The sequence below is a fragment of the Eucalyptus grandis genome, chromosome 3, assembly GCF_016545825.1.
Source record: "Eucalyptus grandis isolate ANBG69807.140 chromosome 3, ASM1654582v1, whole genome shotgun sequence".
NCBI classification, from domain to species: domain Eukaryota; kingdom Viridiplantae; phylum Streptophyta; class Magnoliopsida; order Myrtales; family Myrtaceae; genus Eucalyptus; species Eucalyptus grandis.
Window position 1 is genome coordinate 67,564,162 of NC_052614.1, and position 20,821 is coordinate 67,584,982.

The window sequence follows — 20,821 nt, forward strand, 5'->3', positions numbered from 1 at the left end:
AATTGGTCTTATATAATGAAGCGAATCTTCCATGGAGCACTTGATAGATTCACAATCTATGAACCACGTTAAACAAATTAAAAATTTAGAAACCACATTACATATTGAATTAAAGTTCATAAATCACATTGAACAATTTAAAAATTTGGGAACCACATTACTTATTAAGCCAAAGTCCATGGACCATTTATGTCAAGAATCAAAAGGGTGAAAGCAAGTTTTTCTATTTTTCTTCTTCATAATATAGGGTATTCAAATTCTTTACTCGATTGGTTTCTAATAATAATCCATGCAAATTTGACTCGTCCGCGTTTCTCAAATGAAGAGCTACAAGTAGTCTGGCCTACATCAGCCTGGCCTAGAGTTATTTTGAGTGGGACTAGCAGGGGAGGATTGTTTGCATTGATATTTGTTGTAAGCGCTTGACGATATAACAAATCCCTTTTAAGTAAGTTTGTGAATCGGTTTTCTCAACTCTTAAAAACTATTGCTCTGCCCTTACTTTAGACAATGTGGGCTTCTTGTCTGGACTTGCATCAGTTGGACAGAATTCATCTCAATCATCGATTCACGCACCCCATGTATGGGGGATCCACACAAGACCCAGGTGATCGACGGTCAAGATCAATCCCATTCCTTGTAGATAAGCCGTAAAGTGAACCCCGGAGCAATCTCCCATGGAGCACTAGACAAATTCACAAACTTACCAAAAGTCTATGGACCTCTTTGAACAAATTTAAAATTTAAAATTTCATTATATAGTGAATTAAAATTATGAATTAATTGAACAAATTAAAAGTTTATGGATCACGTTACTCATTGAGCCAAAGTTTATGGATTATCTTTTTTATTTTCCCATTTAAGAATCAAAAGAACACAAGCAAGTTCTTTCTATTTTTCTTCTTCATAACATTGGCTATTCAAATTCTTGAATCAATTGGTTTCTACTAATACATGTAAATTTGATTCGCCCGCGTACCTCAAATGAAGCTCTACCACAAGTTTAGCCTACATCGGCCCAGAGTAATTTTGAGTGGGACTAGCAAGAGAGGGTGTGATTTGAATCGACATCCACCGTACTAGAACCAAGCGCTTGACAATTCGTTTGACCCTTAACCAATGAAAGGGATTTGCCATCAACTCACTTTTAAGCTACCATGCGAATCAATTTTCTCTACTATTAAAGACAATTTGCCTTGCCCTTGCTTTGAAAAAAGTGTGTTTTTTGTCTGGACCTGCATCAATTGGGCCAGGTGCATCTCAATCGTTGATCACGCGAACCCCACATGTGGCGGATTCACATGAGACCCTAGTGATCGACGGTTAATATCGGTCCCATCCTCACAAGTAAGCCGCAAAGTGGACCCCGGAGCAATCTTCCATGGACCACTTGAGGAGGCGTACGAACGAGGCACTTGAAAATTGGGCTCGAATTGGCTGGTGGCCTTATCCAAATTCAAGTTCAGATGCCAATCAATGCAAAGAGATTCTCCACTGTCGGTGGCATCCATCCGCCGAAACAAGCTTTGAACCATTCGACGAACCGCATGATTAGCCAAACTGATTTTACAGTCGCGCGATCCGACCACCTTAACCTCTCCAAAACTTCGACTCATCGTCTTATCTCCTGCCTTTACACCCTTTTCTTGGCAAGTCTTGTCGGATCGTCTGTCGGCCCCGTTTCCTGGGCCGAGCAAGAACCGTTTCTTGGGCTCGAGCCCGGGGACTCCGTCCTCGTCGGAGGGCTCCCGGCGGCCGTCGGCGCGCCAGGTCAACGGGGAGCGGGAGAATCCGAGGTAACCACTGCCCCCGACGAGACGAAAGGGGCCGCTGTTGTTTTGGCTGCGACAACCCGGGATCAACTTCTTTTTTCTTCCCGATAAAGTATTGCTTTTTCTTATTATTTTCGATCTGAAAGCGATTGGGTTCTCGTTGTTCTGACTCCCACGACTCGCTAAAGCGTACGTTACAGTGGCTGTCGGCTTCTGCTGATTGGGTAGGAAGGAAAAGATCCCGTCTTGCGCGGTCATCATTATCTTCTTGGTTTTGGGTCGGGGCGAAAATATGGTGTTGATCAGTAGCTCGAGTACGGTTTGGATCCGCCACATTCTCGCTTGTATGGGGTAAGCCCTCGATTCGTTCTTTTTCGATTTGCTCGGGTTCTCGGGAAGTTGTTGGTTTTGGGCTGATTTCTGGGAGGAATTTCTTGTCTTGAATATGTAATGATTGTCGGCTTGTCTGACTCTGTTGTGTGTGTGCTGTTCTCTGCTTGGTGTTTGATTTAATTTCTGGGTTGAATTGGAATTTGTTAATTTGTGGAATTGATTTGAGATGGGTTCTTTGGATTTATCGATCTTGCTCTTGACTACTCCAGTCTATTGGAATTGAAAGTGGAAAAGGTTCTCCCTCAGAAATTATTTCAAGAAGTGATGGATGGGGTAGAACAGAGAGGGCTTCTTGATAGTTTATCGTTGAAAAGATTAGGAATGGATTTGTGATGCCTAATATTGAGACTAAGCCCGGGGGTTTCTTGATCAGGTCCACTAGTGTGTTCCTTGCTGCTGGTAATTCTTGCTCATGTGATTAACATGGTTTATGATGCGGCAGTGGTTGCTTTGGGTGCTATTCTAAGCCCACACCAATCATAGCTGTGGATGAACCGAACAAGGGGCTTCGAATTCAAGGGCAGACTGTGAAGAAGCCCAGTTTTTCCGATGATTTCTGGAGCAGCAGCACCTTTGATGTGGATAATGGAGCTTTGCAATCTCAGAGAAGCTTGTCGTCAATCAGCACATTGACTCTTAATCAGAGCAACGATTCTGAGTTTGTAAATCACGGTGTGTTTTTAACTCCATGTTGCTTGTTCTGGTATGGGGAGAAGTGCTCCGTCATCATGACAGTTTCTTCTGCTCACGAGCTTAATGCTTCAAATGAACTTTTATGCCCACTTTAAGGTGTTTTGTGTGCTGTTACTCTTTTCGCCAAATGTAATGTTGCAGCTTTATTATTGCAGGCCTTATATTATGGAATGAGAGCAGGCTGCAATGGATTGGAAATGGGAGCTCCAGGAATCAAAATAAACAGAAGCGTGGGCGTACATTGAGGTGCATACTCTAGCCATCTCCTCCTCCTTGTCTGCACAATCTTGCTCGTTGCTACTTTCTCTCCATTTTCTTCAGTGCGTGTATTTGTTCCAGTTGACATTAGCAACTCAATGAACCCAATTACTATCACGTGGGAGTAATTACTAAAGTTCAAAGAGTTATGCCATCTTTTAAACCTGATTTGTGGTCTGGAAACCAAATTGGCTCAGTTGCTAGAGCCTTCATTTTCCAGAGATCAGATTGGAGCTTCAGTCCCATGAAACCCCCTTGCTTACCTCACACAATTAGAATGAAAAACTGAAATAAAGCATATATTAGGCTCTCTTGTAAAGACGATTTATGAAAACAATAATATGAGGAAGTACCTGTAGAGGCCTGGTTTGCCTCACACGACACAGCATGGGTCAACCAAATGGATATACTATAGAGTGTGAGACCCTGTCAATCCCCTAATCAAGTAGTCCAATACTCAGATTCCATGTATTCAACTACTCGACGTACATTGCACTTCATGAAGCTATCCATCATCTCATTAATAAGTTTGTAGCGTATATTGTCATGCTGTTCCTTGCACACCTGTTAGCTGTCAGCATCTCGGATTAGGTTTTAGTGCTTCAAAAATCACTTGATCTTATGTTTTAAAGCATTTATTTGTCATATGCTTTTGAAATCAAGTATGAAGAATATATTGTGTGGTAAGCTTATGCTACAGTGGGAAGTCCTATATGTACATATTCTCACCTTTCATTTCGTCTTTCACATTCACAGATGTATATAGTTATACACTTACAGACATATATATTCATTCTTCCGTTTGTGATTATACTTTCTAAATCTACGCAGTTGGAATACCACTTATGAAAGCGTACTTGCTAGGAGAACTCCTTTCGCCAGGCCTGTCCCTTTATCGGTAAGTACGCCAGAGTTATATATTTCTTGGACATGGTGATCTTTAAAGAGTTTGTACCGACAACTTGTGCATACTCGCTAACTAAGCCCTGTGATTTCTTCTTATGCTGAATTCGCAGGAAATGATAGAATTCCTGGTTGAAGCCTGGGAGCAGGAGGGCATGTATGACTAAGAAAGTATGTCGCCGAGAAGTTCCATGTGTGTAGCCTGCATTGATTCGTGATCTTACTCAGCCTCTTTAATGTAACACAAGAAACAGCTGATGATGTGAAGAAAGGTCTCTGTCTCAGTTCTAACACCCGCTGTGATTCTGCCCAGGTCTGCTTGAACTTTTATGTTCTCCATGCCGGACGCTGACCATGTGCTGTTGTATATCTGATTTGGAATGTACAGATTAAGCTTGTTGGTTGTTGTATATTAGCATAAGATGCCGTCAGTTGCTGAACCTGGCGGGCGGTGTAATATGATGTAACGCTTGGTGGGTGCAGTATCAACTATCAAGATTGGAAAGCAGATGATGTTGTCGCCGTTCCGATTTTGTAGTGGCTAGGGAAGCTATGTTTGTGAATCTTGGTTAAGTTGCAGTGGGCCGTAGGTGTACGACATGTGGAAATGCCGCAAAAGGCGATGAGATGACGCGACCGACGATCCTGAAGCTTTCAGGGATAAGAAAAGCTGTCGCGGAAACTCGCTTTGAAAATTCAGCAGAGCAATTCGGTTTGTTTTGGAGGAGTTAACGGTGTTCAATATGACGGCATGTTGGTGCCGCTATACTTGAAAAGGATGACAATTGCATTGTGGACGGTGGTGTGGCGTCTTCAGAAGCAAATCTTTCTTCTTAACAGTTCTCCAATGTTATAATTACCGGTTTGGTCCATTAAGTAACTTTCTTTGTCCAATCTCATTCTCAAAATGTATTAAATCATGAGTTTTTTGACACATCAAATTGACGATATAGCAAGATGCATCATGTCCCGGGCCACGCGACGCAACCGTATCTACATTTCCTCAGGCCTTGGCGGTAATTGCAAATGCCCACTTGCGAATATTGGTTATTTGGGATTAACTAGTTTCGTGGGAAGAGCATAGCAGCCCAAAATGCCAGGCATGTTTATATGCAAAAGGATGAAATACGACGTTCGGATATGGCAGGAAGAGAATATCAAGAATGCAACGATTTACTGGGGCTAAGGGCATCGATTAAGATCCAAAATCAATAATGACGCATATTAACAAAATGTGAGAATCCCAAAAAAAGATATTTTACAGAAGTGACATGTTTCAAATGGAAAAATTTAGATTTTCAAAGCACGATTGACGACTCTGCTCTAAGAGTGCTCGTTAACATTTTCCTTTTCGTTTTATTACTTTAAGCAAGTCTATTTTTATAAAGAAACAAGTTCGGTTCTACATTGCTGAGAAATCCCTAAATCAAAGAATACAAGTGGTGATGCCTCTGGATGAAAGCTAAGATCCTTCGTAACGATTTCGTGATCATCAAGACTACCATAATCTACAGAGCCAAACATATACAGCTCTTTTTTTCTTTTCTTTTTTAATTAGTTTTTTTGGGTATATCACCCCGAAGCTGCTGTATTTTCAAGGAGTCCATCATCTTGGCGAAGGAGCAGCTGTCTCGGAGTGCAGTCTGCGCAATGATTTGCCTCACGCCCACTACAATGGTTGGATCAGCAAGTCATTGTTCTGAGCAGACTGGCGCTTGCCAAATGCTCTGCCGGTTTCAAGATGATGTGTTCCAGCTTTGAACAGAGGTCCTTGTAGAACTGCCATAGACAGATAACAAAGAAGTTAGCTAAACGGGGTTAGATCCACGATGCATTATAGTGTGAAAGGGAAAAAATGAGATACTGGTAGACTTCAATTTGCATCCCGGGAGGTGGAGTAGTTGCGCTCGAATAGACACGATCAAGTACCCTAAACCACTAGATTGACTTGACGGAAAGGATGTGAGTGGTTCAACTAGACCTCGTTGGCGCTAGGAAAATTCAATGGAATGTAACTAAAATATCGATCGATCTCAGTTAGTAATTCCTTTCCAAGGCTTTAATAAGATGATGATTAGATACTCAGCTTCAGCGATGTAAATCTGATGTAATCTATAAATTATTTACAAACTTACACGTACCAAGATAAATAGGTCAAATTGCATAGATGAAGTGAGATCATTGAATGAACTTGCTGAAACACATTGCAAAGGCACTGGGGGTATTACTGTAAAGGAAAGTTCACAAGTGCAAATCTTACTGTCAAATGGCCTGTAAGGATTCGGTTGCAATTTCTCGGCCATTAAAGGGGGTGCAAGCCAGTCTAGCTACGTGAGCTACTTGTGCAGTTGTGCTCGACTTGTCACCTTCTTGAGATTGGCTTGAATTTTTTCAAGCTCAAGTCAGGTCCAAGCCTAAAGATACTTGACTAGATCAGCTCGTGAGCCTAATCAAGTTATCTCATTTGTTATCTCATTTCTTTAGAATGAAGTTACACTTTCACTTTTAATATAATTTTAAACACAAACAGAAAAGTAGAGTGCAAGTATTTTGAGCCGAGTCGAGTTTGATCAAGGTGGAAAGGTCGAGTATGTCGAGTTTTATTTATTTATTTATTTTGAGGGGGATCGAGTTCGAGCGGGAAGAAAAGTTTCAAATTCATAAGTCGAGCTCAAATCAAGTTTTTGAGCTCCAAATTTATTAGCCGAGTCGAGTGCATGAGCCGCCAGGCATTCTGTCGGCTCAACTCCAGTAGAGTTGAGTGCACCCTAAGTCATTAGTGGAGGCGTGTAGTCAATGGTTCCAAACAGGGATTACCAGATGGTAGCTCTGAATCGAATGACATATTAAGAGCTCACCTTATGAAACTCGAGTGTATCCCCAGCAGCCTTTCTAACATCAACCATGAAAAGAGATGGTGCCACTTCAAACATCTAAGAAAGAATTACTCAAATCATGTTATGAATGACAAGGATCCAGAAACCAAGTTTGTATCACCAAAGATAAATCTGAAGTTAATGCAAAACTTATAAGAGTTACCTCCAAGACGACTGCAAGTTGACCAGCCTTATTTGCAGATATTCCTTCAATTCTTGTCTTCAAGGACAAAGTTATGAGGTTAACAAATGTCAAAAGACAACCAAATGTTATTTACTGGAACTAAACTTCTTTAACACATTGATAGTACACCGAAAGCATGAGAATGAATAGAAAAAGATCATTAAAACTGAGTAAATATAAACCTTCAACCTGAAAATGCATGCTCAACAACAGAATGTTTGCATGAGAATATCTAATTATGCCATCTCAGGCATGTTAAGTAATTTGAACCATTAAACAAACAAAGATCCCTATGAGAAATGAGAAAACTACTGGGGATTATATGATGAGTTACATCAATAAAGATTGATGGCCAAGGATGAATATGACCACTCTTTCTTTCTACTACAATAGGATCCTCTAAGAGTAAGGTTGGTAGATTGGACATCCCGTCCACTTCTCAAACACTTGTGAATCAATGAATAATCTAGCTTTTCCACACACTATGATATGTTTCTAGTTGAAATTGGGTATATTCTTGGTAGATGTTCCTAAGTGATGGAAAACACAACATGCAATACAACTGATCCTCTTATCAAATATTAATCCTTGGCAGAAACTGCTGAGGGAAAATGAAAGTCATGAACCAACGTTCTAGCTTGACAGAATGAATGGCGCACAGCATTCTTCTATTGATATTATTTACTCATGTCTATGAGATATGATTTTAGCATGGGTGTGGACTTAGGAACACTGCAGCTCAAAACTTGAGTTTCAACAGAAAAACATACCATAACCATGTCCTATTGCAAATTTACCATTGCACTAAGCGCTCATGGTATAGATGGCAAAAATATGAAGCATAATCACTGTAAGTCCTATAAAACCAAAACAATTCTAGCACACGTTTGCATTCTAAGAGAGTACATGCTTATGTGTTTGCCATGCCTGCATATATATATTAGAGTCCCGAGTCAGATATAAGTGTACGCACATTTGATTTTACAGTACTTCAAGATGTTCAAGAAATGAAAGCTGTTTGACTTTGAGTTGTGTCATGCTATAGACAGATACCTTGAAATTAAGCGTATGGACTTTGCGACCCATTGATTTTCCAACAGCTTCAATAGATGAAATCACAACTTGCGCTGGTTTTCGGGAAACAAAACGAGTTGCCGCTTTACATGATCCTACACAGATAGACAATGATGAGAGAGAGAGAGAGAGGTCTCCAAAATGGCTACTTTTTTATTTTAACTCTAGATGTGTGAATGTATAAGTTGATCCAAGTAAACTGGCAAGTGAATAATATGACAGATTTTGTTTTACTTTTCATTTCCATTCCCACACTCACCTAATATGGGCCTTAAAAGGTGAGCTAAATCATATGGACGGACCCAATTAATTCAGAGTTTGACAATTCCTAATCTGTTGACAGTAGTAAGGCTGCAACAGGCTAACTTTGAAAAACTGCAGTATTAAATGGCCAGAATTACATTTTGGGACATACTAATTGGAAAGAATGATGAATTCAAATGCATTACCAGACCCCTGTCAAAAAGAGGGGATAGATTCAGCCCTTGAGATAGAGTTATCATCTCAAACGCATTCATCATTAGAGGGCTCCCTTCTAAAGTCTCTGAGTTCTCAGCCACATACTTTTCCTGCAAATTAACACGACTTCTTTAATAATTTAAGCAAATACAACAAAAAGCATTGAACTTTTAGGGCTTAAAAAAAAAAAAAAAAGCCACGAGATTGCTTCTAACAATTTTATGAAGTAATACCAGAAATAAGACAGCTTTCTGGAATTAAATCAGAGAATAGTAGACGGAAGCAAACCTTGATATCATCGAAAACTGCATGCACATCATCCAGATCCACATCTTCATGTTCTCTATGTTTGATAGGCACATAGTTCTTATGAAACCACAGATGCTTCCTGATATTATTGATATCAATGCGCTGTTTTAAGAAATATCCATAAAGTTAAGCATCAGCATTAAAAAAAAAAAAATGCTAATGCAAGCTAAAGAAGTATTCAGAACAGTTATATACTATTGTTTAGTGATATGACAAACTTGCAAGAAGATAGATCTCACAAAATCACTTAAGAATATTAGTTGAGTAATAATGAAGTCCGATATTCTGAATTAACATCCCATTAAATACTTGGACATCCCATTAAATACTTGGACAACATAATGTTTAAAGTTCACGTAAGATGATCACTGTACACATGGAAGAGATAAATTTTCAATCATGCCTCAACATCAACCAGCCTAAGAAAAATTCAAGTCAACCCACCAGATGGATCAAAAGAATTTATGATGTAATTTATTGCCAGCATAAAAGTATAGAGTGTCGAATTGGACAACTTACTGTCTTAGGATTGGGATCAAGAATCTTTTGGATCAAGGACTTCGCACCTGGAGAAAACCAGATGGGGCAAGAAAATGCGGCAGCATTTGTCTGCACATAAACTAGAGAAGTGAGAACTTTCGAATCATAAAAGCGGATAACCATTTACTTGTATAACAGAGGACAAATGAGATGAATTAAAATGATGAAGGTCGACAATCTAAAGTTTGACAATCCAGGAAAAGCACCATGAAGAAAGGATCAAAACAGAGGGGATAAGAAAAGAGAGAAGAACAAGTAGCCACTCATTCCAACATCCCGTTCAGTCAGTTACCCAGTAAAATGGACCAACTTCTGGCGTATTAGAATTGAGCAAACTATCACATGTCCAACTACTTTTTCTACACACCAATCCCCAATCAAAAGGAGCAATGTGAAAAAGATAAGGAATATTATTACATTTAGTTTAACTCTATTAGCATTCAACATTACATTGTTACAGGAAAAGTCAAAGTTTCAGTATGCACTCAATACTAATCAGATGAAAGACTCTTGAATACATCCTACAGTTGCTGTCCACACACCATCTACGCAAGCACTGACACGTCTTCCAAGTCCAAATGACTAGAAACTCTAAGCTGATAGCTCCTTTTCAATGACATACCCATAAATAAACAATGGCAGATATTTATGCTCTCCACATTTGCCAATACTTTTTCTAATGCAATCTTGAATCTACTTAAAAGAGAACCGGAGAGGTAAAAATAATTACCATATATCAACTAGGAGTCTAGGTCTACCCATATTTTTTAAATTGGAAAAAAATCAAGGCCAGAACATGACCTTTTTATAAAGAGTAGGAAGGTCAACTTCATCAAATGGGAGAAATCCAGCCATTATGACATAGAGAATGACTCCACACGACCATATATCTGCTGCTGCACCATCATATCCCTGCTGCCCAAGCACCTGAGGCATTTTTTAGCATTAAAAAATATGACTAATTGAGAGGTAGAATGTAGAAACTAATAATCCAAAAGGAATTCAAGTGAGCTAGTATTGCCACAACCAACAAAATGAGTTCACAGTTGGCCATTTACTATACAAATAAGCAATATGAGGGGTATCCACCATTTGATATAGCATGCCAGCAACCATCAGGCAAGAAAGCCATGAAGGAAACAATTGCTTTAATAGTATCCAACTCTCTGATAGTCTTTTTCTTTTATCCTTTCATTACCTACTTAATAGCAACTGCCAGCATTCAATGACTTTCCACAGGGCGTAATACCAAAAATGAATCTTTCAAGATTTTTGAAGCGTCTCCAATGGTTTCCATACAACATCTTCACACAAAGCAAGGAAGGTGACTAATGTTCTTGTCAGCTCACATTCCACAGAGACCAGAGTATGCATAGAAGGTTACTTCTACAGGATTACCAACCTTATCTGGATTTTAATTCCCATTACAATCAACTATGTTAATGAAAAAAGGTGACTCAAGCTTCTTCACTAATGGAAAAGGAAAACCAATACCTAGTGAAACAAAGCCACTGTCTGGTTAGATCCTGTGATATTTAATGATCATATGTTCTGGTAAGCGAAGCCCACCAAAGGAAAGGTTACTAGGTGCTAACCAAATCTGAAATAAGATCATAATTTTTAACAGTATTGACAATGTAGTTTACCAACTGAAAGATACATTTTTGAGAAATAAAATATATAAGAATTATGCATGTTGGAGTGGCCGTCCAATCATTTGGCCCAAAATATATAACTGGCAACCAATAATACACCTAAGGTGTGACATACAGCCAAAATGAGGATGAAGTGGCACATCAAAATGTTAATTTTACTATACAGAAGGTGATTAGATTAGTACCTCGGGAGCAACATAGTTTGGTGTTCCACAGGTTGTGTGAAGGAGTCCAACCCCCTGTAAACAAGTAGAAGCATATTCAGAACAGAATACAGATGGGAATGGAGGAATGAGGAACTATAAATGACATAAAATTTTGATGACTGTGAAGTAAATATGATAATGCTTACCTGCTGGGGCAGAGCACTCAATCCAAAGTCAGAAACTTTCAAGTTTCCATGAAAATCGAGAAGAAGATTCTCAGGCTTTAAACAAACAGCAAGTAAAAACTAATCAGTCATACATTGTGGCAAATGAATGCATAACATGAAAGATGATACATGCAAGGCATAGCTCTGCACCTTCAGATCCCTATGATAGACACCCTTGCTATGACAATGAGCAACTGCATCTATAAGCTGCTGGAAATATTTCCGACATAAGTTTTCAGGAAGTCTTCCTTGGTGAACCTGTGAATCCAAACAAGCATAAACAATCAGGAATCAGAATTTCATGATTGTTAAAATCACAATCCAGATTTTAAAGTTGTACTCTTTAACAACCCAAAACTTAAGAAACAATCCCGATCTTGAGTAGAATTTTGGCCTGTTAAAATAGTCAGAAATTTCCAATATTGATTGATAAAATCATAAAATCAATGCTATATTTTGATCTGAACGAATTATTCTCCTATAAATTTGCTAAATTAAAACTTAACGTTCACCCTTTTCAAGGTTTTGACATTATTAAAGATTTTGCCAGCATTCAATTGCTTCTCAATACCGCTTTTATAAATTTGGTCTCACTGAGGACACAATTACTTATTTTCACACGAGTATATATATATATATATATAATTATTTTTGGCAACTTCTAGAATCTTAAGATTCTCAATCCGATATCTGAAACATCTCCATCAATCACCTTGTTTCTAGGGTTGCCAAGATAAACATCCCACGTGCAAAAAAAAGAGAAAAGAAAAAATTAAACTGGACCCTTTTAGCTTAATTTCCAATGGTCCAAGATCATGTTACTGCACCAGTAAATAAAATACACATCTTGTGCAAAATGAAACCAGCAAAACTAGCTCAATCATTCTCCAAGCAGGATAAAATGCATACAAAGGCAATTGTAGTTCTTACAATTTTATCAAATAATTCTCCGCCACTCACAAACTCAAGAATGATATATATCTTTGTCCGGCTTGCTAAAACCTGCAGCATTCAAGTAACAAGGTGAAGCTTACATTATTCAAGTAAGAGTCACGAGAAGTAGCACAATTCACTCGAATTCACAGAGATCATGAACAAAGCCACGAGGATCATAAAAAAGAAGAGATTATGCCATACTTCATGCAGCCTAACTATGTTAGGATGCCTGACTATCTTCATTATGGATATCTCCCTTCTGATCTGCAATGAAGAAGGAAGATTGTTAGAGAGAGACAATACCATTGACAAGCTAAGAAGAAGAGTTAACAACCTCCTGAATAAACATAACAATTACTTAATCTTGCTGGCTATCAGTTGACCCAGTTGTCCTGGAATAACAACTGATTACAAGTAACATGGGCAAGAATAATGCCCTGCATTACATTATATACTGCATGGACTGTTAGTGCTTATGGCAACATACAATCTCAAATACTCAGAGCAAAGTAAATGTTAATACTAAAGTGCAAATTTTATGAACATTTTAGAGATGTAGCTCTAAAGTAATACAGTTCCTAAAAATCTCCAAAACTGCAAAAATTGGACATCAGACAAATGCGAGTCTTCCTTCTCACATGAGTTGGACCAAAGCCCTCAATTTTGTCCTTTAGAGTTTAGTACCTTAACCATGTCGTTGCTCTGACTGCATTTCTTGAAAAAGCACCAAAGTCTGGGTCAGAATTCAATTAAGTGCTACACAAGTTTCAGATAGCCATGGGGCAAGCTAAATTTATTTAAGCAGCAAATTTATCTCTTTTTCTCATATCGTTACAATGAAATTCTGCCTATATAAACTGGACCACAGCCACAGGAAGAGAAACAGCTGTCCATTACCTCTGATGACTTTCTAGCTTCTTAATTAAGTTATTGTTCACTCTGTCGTTTAAGTGAGATCAGTCATGAAACTAAGAAGTGGCACGGGAAGGCAAAAACGTTTTATATCTCAAAAGAGTGAACTTGAGCTGTCGCCAACACCAAAGATTGAAGTTAGGACTACCATCAGCCTAGAAATTGCCAAATCAACTATCAACAGTCGAAGAGATTCCGGATACGTATGCGAATGCAATTTGATTGAATGAAAAGTCGTTCTTAGGAAGAAAGCCGAAAGATAGGCACCTGATCAACCATTCTGTGCTTAAGAATGGTGCTTTTGGCCATAATTTTTATGGCCACGTTGTTCCCATTTTCCAGGTTCTGCGCGAACTTGACCTTGGCGAAAGTGCCCTCGCCAATCGTCCGCCCGACCTGGTACTTCCCGATCCTCCTCGTCGTCACCATTTTCGAGGGGTATTCAGCTCGTTCTCCTGTACCAGCAGTGCCAACAATCACAACTCACTCGCTTAGCGGAAAGAAGATGCCACAAATCGCGTCAATCAAAATCGAGAACTCGAAAATCGCGCTATCGACAAATCCGTCAGTTACGGAAAAACATCCAACGCAGCAGAGCCCCCGAACTCGACGTAGAGAACAAAAACTCAAATAAAGTTGAAACATATCCTAAGCGGCGACGACTGCCGATCCATGGAGCACCGAATCGGCGACGAACCAGACGACAACACGACACCGAAAAAAAAAAAAAAAAAAAAAACAGAAATCGCATTGACGAAAAACAAGAACCGACACGCGATCGCTTCTGAGCCGAAGCAACTGAGAACACGAACATGGAGCACCGAATCGGCGACGAACCAGACAACATCACGACACCCAAAAAAACAAAAAACAGAAATCGCATTGACGAAAAACAAGAGCCGACGCGATCGCCGATCGCTCGTTTCCGGCGAATCGCACGCGATCGCTTCCGAGCTGAAGCAACTGAGAACACGAAGGAGAGCGAAGCAAAGAGCCGGTTGCTTAACCGGAGCGACGATTTCGAAAGCGGCTCCCTCCTCCAGGAACTCGATTCCGTCCTGCTCCCGCGAACCGACCGGGGCCAACAAGCGAAGAGAAGAGGGAGAGAAAAATCGGAAAAAAGAAAAAGCGAAGCGCGGAGGGCGCGTGGCCGTCGCCGGAGGCCGCCTTACCGGAGGTGAACAAGCTCGCCGGAGCTCCGTCATGCGACGTCGCGCGCGGAGGCAGAGAGAGAGAGACACCTGGGGGTGGGGAGAAATATGATGATGAGCTGGACTATGGCGACGTCGTCGTCGTCGTCGTCGTTTTATATAACCGGGGAGCGCCGTATTTGTCAATTGGATCACGACTTTTCTGTCTTATTTTAAATTATAACTATTTTTTATTTATTTTAATTATTTGCCACGTCATACCGCTTGCATTCAACGGCCACCGTGCGGGGAAAGGGGAGAAAATGACGTGGCGGGGCCCGAGAGTCGCGAGCGCTTATCAAAATTCATTTCCGTATACCAATAAGCTTATTGATAATAGACTTAGGACATATTTGGTAATAGCACAATTCTGTTTCCATAAATAATTTTTTGTTATAAATAATTTTTATTCTATTTTCAGAAATAATTTTTGAGCAAAAAAAATAACTATTTCCATTCTTTTGTTGAAAAAAGAATAAAAAGCCATTTGGTAAAATTTTTATTCTTGAGAATAGATTTAGAACATAATTAATAATTAAAAAAAAGTAATTTTTTTGTTCTCGGAAACAATTCCTAAAATCAATTCTTCTTTTTTCTTTTTCTTTTCTCCTCTTTTCTTTTCTCTTCTTCTCTTCTCATTTCTTCTTCTTTCTTTTGGCCGGCGATGCTATAGCGAGGTCGTCGGCCCGGCAACACCAAGCGTTGCCGAGCCACCTCCAAGTCGGCATTGCTCAGTAGTGGCCCGGCAAGGCCAAGCCTCACCATGGCTGTGCGGGCTTGGCCTCGCCGGGTGATGCAAGGCTTGGCCTCACGAGGCCAAGGCAAGGCCAACCTCGCGCTGCCTAAGCAAGCCTTCAATGACCTCGCTAGACCTTGCTTAGCCGGTTGTTGGCCACGGTGGTAGCCGGCAACCGGCTATAAAGAAGAAGGAGGAAGAAAAGAAAATGAAAAATTAAGAAAAATATAATAAAAGTATTAAAAAATTAAAAGAAATAAAAGAATTTAGGATTCCTACAAAACACATTTCTATCCTAAAAATAGAAATTTTTGATAATTATCAAGCGCGTTATTTTTCTTAGAAATTGTTTACGGGAATAGAATCGGAAAAAACCATTTTCTAATAAAAAATTGAAACCATTTTCTAATAAATTTTTGTTCTTGGGAACATAATTATTATCAAATGCACCTTTAATTTTTTTTTATTATTTCATGATTCGATGATGGAAAATAAAGCACTCAACTTTTTATTATTAATTTTCTTAAAGGAAAATGAAGGGCCAGGACCCTCGCCTAGTAGCAGTCTACGGCTAAGACCCTAGCACTTTAAAAAATATGAATAGTGATTTTAATAAAAAGGGTGAAAAGAAGAAAAAAATAATAAAAAATGGGCCAAAGCCGCCAATAACTCTAAACAACTTTTTTTTTGGTAATACAAAAAAATTTAATTTATGTTTATATGACATATTTGCTTTCTTTCGAAGTACTTTCAATGAAAACCGTTAGAAATCTGCCTATATGAATATTAAGAAGCAAACATTGTTGATATAGTACCCATGTGACTTGATTGAAAAAAAAAAAAAGATCATATTTTTCTTTTTTGAAAATCATCTTATTGAATCTTGATGGAGGGTAAATACGTCACATCCATACAAGTTAATATTTTTAATGTCACAAAATAAAATTCGAGATAATTGTATGGTTGTAGGTTTTCTATGTCTTTTTATAAAAAAGATTATTAAATTGAGAAAACTCTAAAAAGATTGTGAAATTTATATAAGTTAGCGTCAATTATACTACGTAGGATAATTAGTGTCAACATCATCGATTTTCAATCAAAATTGATGGGAATGACTATATCGGTAAATTGTTAATATATTTTAAAACTAAATTAACTAATCTGAAAAGAATATGATCGAATTATTCTTCATATTTTTGAATGATTACAAGACAATGATTGGGTTGCGTTTTAGAAATGCCTTTGTGTGGTCGCCGCGGTCTAGGGAGAGAAAGTCCGCGCGAGAAAACAAGGACAAAATGACCACAATTACACCCAAGAAACAAGTACGAAAGGTCAAAGATAAGGACGGATTAGATGGCCACCTAAGAAAACAAAAGACCACGTTTTGCTCCTTAGAATTCGTTCTCTTTACGCTGGAAACTGTCCCTCCAATCCAAACGTCAAAACCTTTCTCCATGGGGTGACGCACGACAAGATGTCGAACTTCGTCGAAGTGGAAAAAGCAGTGAGAAAACGAAGGAGGGTGTTCGAATTTCACTTCTGCCGCCTCAGGCATAGTGACTAAATTCGATACGACTCGATTTGACATCCACTACATTAATCGGTAACATCTAAAATGACAAGGGCATCTATTAATTCAGTGGTGTATTTATGATTTGATCACATCCATCGATTCGATAGATTCATGAAGCATAAGAATGATAGGTGTAGAATAATAGAAAAGTAAAAATTTGGAATTTACGCTACCATCACAATCGCACCACCATTAAACACCATCAACACCCCTCTAAATCTCTGTCGCCACCAACAAAACCAATAACCATAATCGGCAATCACCACCGATGCAGCAACAACCCTAATTGCTATCCCAAATCCAAGCCGCACACCACCTCAAATCTAGGTCGGGTAATCTTGAATTGTTGGCCATGTAGTCTCAATTGTTGGTCAAGCAACCTCTAGCATTGGTGAATCTCACGCTTGTGCGCGTTGGAGAGAGAGAGAGAGAGAGAGAGAGAAATGACAGGCGGAAGAAAAATAAGAAAGGAAAGGAAAATGCTAAAAATGGGGGGAGATGAAATGACGTCTGATTCATATCATCACGTTTGCTCAATCAATACTAATTTAGCAACCCAACTTGGAGAGATGCATGTGACATGGTGCTCTACTTAAGGGAAGACACATATGGAGCCGGTATTCATAAATTTGATATTAAAATAAATGAAAATATTCAAAAACCATGTCAAACAAGTAAGAAGTCTTTAGAAAATTACAGTCTAGATGTCAGCCTATGAGTAATGACACAAAGACAAATGATTAGTTACTGTATAATAAGTTTAGAATTTTTTAAATAATAATTCATCGGGAAAACATAATGACACAATACAAATGATAAGCTTAATGACACGATATAAATGATATGCTTGAATGGAGTCGTGTGGTTGCCGCCATTGAGGGAGGAAAAGTCCACGCAAGAAACAAGGACAAAATGATCAAAAGTCCACCCAAGAAACAAGGACGAAAGGCGAAAGAAACGGATGGATTTGATGGCCACCTAAGAAAACAAAACTAAGAAACAAAAACAGGTTTTGTTCCTTAGCATTTTGTTCTCTCTTTTTGCTGGGAACTGTTCCTTCCATCCGAGGTCAAGACAAGATTTTGAACTTGGTCATTTGGAAAAGCATTGAGGAAACCAAAGGGTGTGTTCAGATTTCATTTCTGTCGCCTTAGGCATAGTCACGAGGATCGGTCGAGTATCGACTTCTATGTTATGACTAGGTTCGGTACAATTTAATTTGAGACCTATCAAATGAATAGTAACATATAGAATCACAAGGGTTAATTCACTCGTTCATTTACGATGCAACACGTATCCATTGATTCAATCGACTTGTGATGTATAAGATTGATAGCTATAGAATAATTGAAGTGTAAAATTTGAAATTTATGCTGCCATCATGATAGGTGTGTAACATGTTTGTGTAACACGATCAATGCCCCTCTAAATTTCCATCACCACCAATGCAACAATAATCATTGGCTCTGAGCAGATTGCAGATCTTCCGGAAGTAAATTGTCCTGAGACTCTTGAATTAATCCAAAGCATCTAAAGATATCTTAAAGGAGGTAATATGACCCCAATAAAGGGACGAGTCTCCAATAGTTATAATTTTTACATTTAATTAAAAGCCGAAAACAGTATTTCTTTCCCATCGAAATTCAAAAGACTATTCAAATTACGAAAATTTACGAGAGGAATTCATAAGTGAATTTACATGTCAAATTTGAGTTACCACCAACACAACAATAGCCTCAGTTGTAGGTTGAGCGACCTCCATCACCGGTGAATCTCATGCTCGTGCATATGCACGAGAGAGAGAGAGAGTTGACTAGCGGAAGAAAAAGAAAAAGAAAAAGAAAATGCTAAAGTGGAAAGAGAAAAAAAATGAAATGATGTCGGATTTCATATCATCACGTTTGCACAATCAATACTAATTTAGCAGCCCAACATGACGAGATGCATGTGATATGGTGCTCCACTTAACGGAAAACACATGTCGAGCCGGTATTTGAAAATTTGATATTAAAATAAATGAAAATATTCAAAGGCCACGTCAGGAAATCTTTAGAAAATTATAGTCAAGATGTCAGCCCATGCATAAGGTGCAAGTTGTTTGATAAATTAAATAAATAGGTCTCAATCTATAAGCTTTAAACGTGGAAACTAATTCTACACATTGTATTTTTTTTTCTTTAATTTATGATTGACTGAATCAATACAGGTCACTTTTAGACAAGAGCGCTTATCAAAAGCTGTTTCGGTATATACCTTATTGATACGCTAATTCATAATAATTTATAATTATTCTTCATTTAATTTTTATGGTTCATAATAGACTTATTCAAATAGTAGATTAAAGATTATCAAATAATCATTTCTCTATAATTATTCTCTTTTTCATAATTTGATTATGGAAAATATATATATTTTTTGTGTTGGAACATTTGTTGCTATATATGCTAAAGCGTGGAGAAAAGCACTCAATTTTTTCATTATTATTTTTCATAAAGGAAAATGAGGGGCCAGGAATCCTCGCCTAGTGGCTGTCGAGGACATAGGCCCTAGCACTTTAGAGACGATGGACGGTGATTAAAGAATAAGTTAAAAAAACAAAAAGATTAAAAAAAAGAAAAAAGGCAAAAGCACCAAGTACCCTAAAAGACTTTTATAAATTTGTATTTATTGACATATTTACTCTTCTTCAAAACACCATATATGAATACCATTAAGAATCTACCCAATCACGGGCAGCTGTGTTGGTATTTATTCTTTCTTCCATCGTAGAGGTCGAGAGTTCGAATTCCCGCATTGCTAAAGTATCTTAAGCGGGGGTGATGTTAGGGTTTTAGGCTAGCATTCCTCAATATTTACGTCTAAATAGTGGTTTGCGGTGAGACTCGATAGTATCAGCGGGTCGTGTGAACCCGAATAGTGTAAGTGAAATGGAGCTACGACGGTTCCTTGGTATAAAAAAAAATACCATTAAAAATCTACATAAAAAGTAAATAGTATTTCACATGATTTAAGTTCATGATTGTAGGTTTTTAGTGGCTTTTTATAAAAAAAAAATTATAAAATTGAGAAAATGATAACAAAAAATTATCTAAGTTAACGTCAGTTATACCACATAAAACACTTCGCATCAATATCATTAGTTTTTAATCAAAATTAATAAGAATGACTACATTGGCAAATTAACAAAATATCTAAGACTAAATTAACCTATCTGAAAAAAATATCATCAAATTGTTCTTTATATAATAAATTTAAGATTTGGACAAATGATTGACTTGCGTTTTAGGCCTGCCTTGTGTGGTCGCCGCCACCAAGGGAGGACCACACTAGAAAACAAGGACAAAATGATCAAAAGTCCACCCAAGAAACGAGGACGAAAGGCGAAAGAAACGGACGGATTAGATGGCCACCTAAGAAAACAAAAAAAAACCAGGTTTTGGTCCTTAGCATTTCGTTCTCCTCTTTTTTGCCTGGAAACCGTCCCTTCCACCCGACGTCCAAAACCTTTTTCCATAGGGAGACACCCGACAAGGTGTAGCACTCGATCGAGTGGAAAAGCAGTGAGGAAACCAAGGAGGGCGTTCAAATTTCACTTCCGTCACCTTAGGCATAGTCACGAGGATCGGTCCATTATCGACTTCTTTCTTACGATTAAATTCGATTTGATTGGAGCATCACATGAATCAGTAACATCTATAATCATAAGCATATATATTGTTTCACTGGTGTATTTAGGCCATGTTTGGTAACCATCTAAACATGGCCAAATTCTGATTTTTTTGTTCCCAAAATCGGTTTGGCCGAGAATCGCGTTTGGTAAAATTTTTGTTAGGAGCAGTTGAGAGTGGAATCAAGAATAAAAAAAAAAAAAAAGTTGATTCTTGTTCCAGGAACAAATTTGAGAATAAAAAACCAACTCTTCTTCTTCTTCCCTTTGGCCATCTCGCGGCGCCGTCCACGCCCCGCCCGCCGTCCGCCGCCG

General features: G+C 38.5%; 2 protein-coding genes across 6 annotated transcripts; one reads left to right on the top strand and one right to left on the bottom strand.

Annotated features, from left to right (window-relative positions):
• Positions 1-1,474: 1,474 nt before the first annotated feature.
• Positions 1,475-4,891, top strand: LOC104438543 (hypothetical protein). 4 transcript variants are annotated; one of them, XM_010051714.3, is made up of 6 exons: positions 1,475-1,884; positions 1,961-2,123; positions 2,608-2,837; positions 3,014-3,104; positions 3,948-4,014; positions 4,133-4,891. In XM_010051714.3, exons 2-6 carry the CDS (start codon positions 2,065-2,067, stop codon positions 4,184-4,186), a joined length of 501 nt encoding a protein of 166 aa, XP_010050016.1. In that variant the 5' UTR covers positions 1,475-1,884; positions 1,961-2,064; the 3' UTR covers positions 4,187-4,891. The 4 variants fall into 4 exon arrangements, with proteins under 4 accessions (XP_010050016.1, XP_039166235.1, XP_018727249.1 ...); XM_039310301.1 differs by having other exon boundaries at positions 1,973-2,123; XM_018871704.2 differs by having other exon boundaries at positions 1,475-1,796.
• Positions 4,892-5,349: 458 nt separating this feature from the next.
• Positions 5,350-14,634, bottom strand: LOC104438545 (CBL-interacting serine/threonine-protein kinase 24). Of its 2 annotated transcripts, none has more exons than XR_005549882.1 (15): positions 14,510-14,634; positions 13,605-13,792; positions 12,627-12,689; positions 12,420-12,491; positions 11,640-11,747; positions 11,469-11,543; positions 11,302-11,355; positions 10,263-10,388; positions 9,441-9,530; positions 8,901-9,023; positions 8,603-8,722; positions 8,133-8,248; positions 7,059-7,115; positions 6,878-6,952; positions 5,350-5,798 (listed from the first exon to the last, which is right to left on the bottom strand). XR_005549882.1 is itself a non-coding variant. In XM_039310211.1 (15 exons), exons 2-15 carry the CDS (start codon positions 13,764-13,766, stop codon positions 5,703-5,705), a joined length of 1,332 nt encoding a protein of 443 aa, XP_039166145.1. In that variant the 5' UTR covers positions 13,767-13,792; positions 14,510-14,634; the 3' UTR covers positions 5,350-5,702. The 2 variants fall into 2 exon arrangements, 1 of the variants encoding a protein (XP_039166145.1); XM_039310211.1 differs by having other exon boundaries at positions 8,608-8,722.
• Positions 14,635-20,821: the final 6,187 nt, after the last annotated feature.